The sequence below is a fragment of the Microtus ochrogaster genome, unplaced genomic scaffold (assembly GCF_000317375.1).
Source record: "Microtus ochrogaster isolate Prairie Vole_2 unplaced genomic scaffold, MicOch1.0 UNK27, whole genome shotgun sequence".
NCBI lineage: Eukaryota > Metazoa > Chordata > Mammalia > Rodentia > Cricetidae > Microtus > Microtus ochrogaster.
The window spans coordinates 3,956,699-3,961,469 of NW_004949125.1; the positions used below are offsets into that span (position 1 = coordinate 3,956,699).

The window sequence follows — 4,771 nt, forward strand, 5'->3', positions numbered from 1 at the left end:
GTGAGATTGTGTCTCAAACAAAAACAAGAATAACCCCCCACATTTAGCATGTGTATGTGTGTATCTGCCTATCCACTTTTGCCTGCTAGCCAGTTGGATGTAGGTGCCCCTGGAGCTGGCAGTGATGAGCTAGCTGCCTGATGAGGTTCTGGGACCCACATCCGGGGTCCCAACTTGGGACCTCTCGGAGAGCAGCAACTGTTAATCGCTGAACCATTTCCCCAGCCCTCTTCCTACCTTTTTTTTTTTTTTTTAAGGAATTGAGATTTACTTTTCTGTGTTTGGGTGTGGCCTGCTTACATGTCTCTGTACCACTTTTGTGCCTGGTGCCCTCAGGCCAGAAGACGGGGTTAGATCTACTAGAGCTGGAATTACAGACAGTTGTGAGTTACTCTGTGGGTGTTAGGAATTAAACTTGGGTCCTCCACAAGAGCAGCCAGTGCTCTTAACAACCGAGCCATCTCTCCATCTCTTTGATTGAGATTTAAATGTGGGATTTGGTGTTGTGGTTTTAATGTCAGCACAAGCCTTTATTTGGTTATGTAACAAGTGTTGTGTTTATACCACATGTATGACTGCAGGTTAAACTGTTGAAGAGAATTAATTTAATAGTCTTACAGACTTTAGATGTGCCAGAAATAATGGTTTTTAAAAATTGGCCTGTAAGACAAGGTTTTGTTGTTGTTGTTGTTTGTGTTTTGGTCTTTGGAAACAGGGTTTCTCTGTGTAGCCATGGCTGTTCTGGAACTCAGTCAGTAGACCAAGCTGGCCTTGAACTCACGGAGACCCACCTGCCTGTGCCTCCTGAGAGTGACTATGAGGGTATTTCCAGAAATAGTAAGGAGAAAGACCAAAGCTGGATGCAGGTGGCACCATCCTGTGGGATGAAAAGGAGCGATCACCAGCCTCCCCTTCCCCTGTGGTTGCAGTGTGACCGCTGTCTCTCCTCCTGCCACTGCACCTTGACAGAGCCATGGTCACTCCTTTCTTAGTTTTTTTTTTTTTTGGTGCATTGGCGTTTTTCCCTGGTTGTGAGCTGCCATGTGGGTGTTGGGAACTGAACCTGGGTCCTTTGGAGGAGTGGTCAGTGCTCTTAACTGCTGAACCATCTCTCCAGCCCCAAACATCCCTTTCTTTAAAGTGCTTGTTGTGAGGTGTTTGGTCACAGCCAGGAGAAAAGTAACTAACACAGAAGGACATCTCTGACATGGTTCTTCCCTGTAAGGTGTTCTTGGGTGTTTTGGTTACAGTAACTAACACAATCAATGACCTCATCAAAAAAAGGAGGGAGGATCAGGCTCCACCACCCGCGTGCAGCCCGCTGTCTAGAGAACAGGTACACACACTGTCATATGGCAGAAGGTAGACATCGTGTCTGTGGCGCTGTGAAGTTCTCCAGGGGCTCTTGAGACGGGAGTTCAGCATGCACAAAGCCCTGGGTTCCGTCAGTGCTCCGTATGATTCAGACACGGTGGTGCCATGGGGAGCTGGAAATAGGAGGATCAGGACTGCAGGGTCATCCTGGGCTACATTGTAAATTTGAGGGCAGCCCAGGATACAAAAAGAAAACAAAAAAGAATCTGCAAGGGAAACAAGACCACAGAACACATAACTGTCTCCAGTCTACTTCCTAAAATTTCCTCAGTCAAGGAAGAAGATAAAGCTAGAGCCAGTGAGGGAGCACTGGAAGCTACCCCATCTGGAGCCACCCTCACCTCGGGAGATCTGTTCCAGCCCTTGTCTGTTCTCTGGGCACACTCTCCCCTGTCTTAGCTGGGGTTTCTGTTGCTGCAGCGAAACACCATGGCCAAAGAGCAAGTTGGGGAGGGAAGGGTTTATTTATTTGACGTACACTTCAGCATTGCTGTTCATCACTGAAGGAAGTCAGGACAGGAACTTAAAACAGGGCAGGATCCTGAAAGCAGGAGTTGATGCAGAGGCCCTGGAGGGGTGCTGCCTACAGGCTTGCTTCCCATGGCTTCCTCAGTCCACCTTCTTATAGAACCCAGGACCAGCAGCCCAGGGATGGCACCACCCACCATGGCTGGCCTTTCCTCATCAATCACTAATTGAGAAAATGCTTTACAGCTGGATTCATGGCGACATCTCCTCAGCTGAGGCCCCTTCCTCTCTGCTGACTCCCGATTGTGTCAAGTGGACACACAAACCACCCAGCACAGCCCCCAGGAAAAAGGAATTGCTCCTTCCAACTACCGTTTCCCCTACGAAGAGAGTGGTTAAGCTTTAAACATCTGTCCCCTCCCCTTTAAAATAGTCTCATATAGTTCAGACCGACCTCAGACTCACTGTGTGAGCAAGGATGACCTTGAACTTTGCATCTTTCGGCCTCCACTTCCCAAAAGGCTGGGATGACAGGCATGTACCACTCTGTCAGGTGTGCATGGTGCTGGTGGTGGAACCCACGTTGGGAAATGCTGCTGGCTGAGACACACCCCCTGCGCCCCACCCCTTCATTTGAGCTTTCTGTGTTGCGTGGTTCCCAGGGCTGTGTGCATGGTGGAAAATGAGCCTTTTTTTTCTTCTTAGTCTGCCTTTTCTCGCTATATTTTCATAAACACAATTATCAGATCTTTAGAAGGAAAGGTGGTGTGTGTGTGTGTGTGTGTGTGTGTGTGTGTGTGAGTGTGTGTATACGTGAGTATATGTGTGTCAGGGTATGTATGTGTATGGTGTGTGTGTATGTGTGACTGTAATTATGTGTATGTGTTTATTTATTTATTCGGAGACAGTCCCTTCACAAAGCCTTAGCTGCTCTGAAGGTTGAAATCTTTCCCCTCTGCCTCCTGAACGCTGCATTTGGAGGTGCGTACCACCTTGCTGGGCCTCATGAGATTGTTATATAATGTTGTATTGTTGATTCCGTTCATGGAACCTCGGGGCTATTTCTAACTCCTTGTGCATAAGGCTGCAGCTCTTACCTTTCACTCTGACCTTTCTGGGGCTAAAGGCTGACATTGGACCCTGCTTCTACCGCATGGTGGCTCGACAGTCCCTGCCTGAATCATGGGTTGTATCACATCTCTTGGCAGAGGGATGAAATATCTGAGCTGCTGTCACCTCCTGCACACCGGAGCGAGCTCAGAACCTAAGAACCTTGGCACAGAGCAGGATTGTGAGGCCACATTCTGTCCCCTGCGAGGCCCAGCCTGCCCAGTTCCTCCCTGCCTCCCCCACATTCTCAATGATATGACTTTGCCTCACTGGCCTTTAGGGTCATTCCTTCATGTTGGTCACTGCCTGTCAGCTGCTGGAACGTAAGGGGGCTTTTCCTGGCCCAACGTCAGACTTCCTCTGGCCACTCCTGGGCATCTTACGGGGACTAGCCATGAGCACCACAGTGCAGGAAGCAGGTATGAGGCCCTGGGCTGAGGCTCGGGAGGCCTGGCTGGGGAAGACACTTGGTGGAAGTGAGAAGGGACAGGAAAAGCAGGTGTTTTTTTTTTCCTCAGTCCCTTTATCATGGTAGCCCCTCCAGTGTGTGTGTGTGTGTGTGTGTGTGTGTGTGTGTATGTTACATATGTGTAGTGTATGCACATGGATCTGTGTCAGCCACAGAGGCCAGAGGACTTTGGGTGACCTAATCTAACACTCTTCATTTCATTTTCTTGAGACAGGGTCTCTCACCTGGAGCTAGGCTAGGGGCCAGCAAGCCAGGGTGACTGTCTTAGTGACTTTTCTATTGTTATGATAAAACACCATGTAGCGGTGGTGACGCGCACACCTTTAATCCCAGCACTAGGGAGGCAGAGGCAGGTGAATCTCTGTGAGTTCGAGGCCAGCCTGGTCTGTTACACAGAAAAGCCCTGTCTCAAAACAACAAGAACAACAACCATGAGCTTGTAGGAGGAAGAGTTTATCTGGTGTTTTGGTTCCATCGTCGCATTGATGTGGTAGTAGGCAGTAGACATGGCATCCTATAGGAACAGCCTAGAGCTCACATCTCAGAGGCACAAGAAGGAAGTAGAGCAAACTGGGAAACTGAGTCTTTGAAGCCTCGTAGCCTGCCCTCAGGGATGTGTTCCCTCAGCAGGGCCACATGTCCCAAACAGCACCACCACTAGGGACCCAAGGTCCAAACGCCAGACACTGGGAGGGACATCTCACCCAGACCATTACAGTGATCCTCCAGTCTCTGCACGTCACAGCACCGTGGAGACAAGCATGCTCAGCAACAGGTCTGACTTAATGTGGGAATATGGGGATTAGAGTTAAGTGCTCTTTCCTGCTGAGTCACCTCTCCAGCCCGTGGCATCCTCTCCTGTCAAAGACCCTCCCACAAGGATTCCCCAAGCTCACTTGTTTCCCAAAGCTAAGGCCCCATGCCAACACCATCTCAGATCCCCTGACTTTGGGTATTAATTCTGGGTGGCTTTGCCATATTAAGAAATGGCTGTGAGAAAGACATCAGGATCTTCAGCCACACCCACACTTGAAGAATCTTCTATGAATTTTCAGGTTGGGTCCTTGACATCCTTATGGACCCAAAGTCATGAATTATTTGTCTCATGGGAACTGGTCCCTTGTCTGCTTATCCCAAACAAAGAGGATCCATGTTTGTCACCAAATTCAGTAATCACTAATTGGTCACAAGTGTGCCCCTTCAAGTTCTGCTTGGTTTCCTGCTACCACTGTAAATTAAACACAGAGAAACCTCTTGCAGCACTCCGCAGCAACCCAGGGCCTAACATGCTGAGCAAACATTCTACTGATGGCCACACCCCAGCCCCTCACTGGGGGAGTCTAGGCAGGT

At 49.3% G+C, this 4,771-nt stretch overlaps 1 protein-coding gene across 1 annotated transcript in view; it reads left to right on the forward strand.

Annotated features, from left to right (window-relative positions):
- Window positions 1-3,244: 3,244 nt before the first annotated feature.
- Bri3 (brain protein I3) overlaps window positions 3,245-4,771 on the forward strand; it is a 20,466-nt gene continuing 18,939 nt past the window's right edge. The window contains exon 1 of the mRNA XM_005368045.2: window positions 3,245-3,371. Within this exon, the coding sequence (XP_005368102.1) occupies window positions 3,245-3,371 (127 nt within the window). The remainder of the gene's footprint in view (window positions 3,372-4,771) is intronic.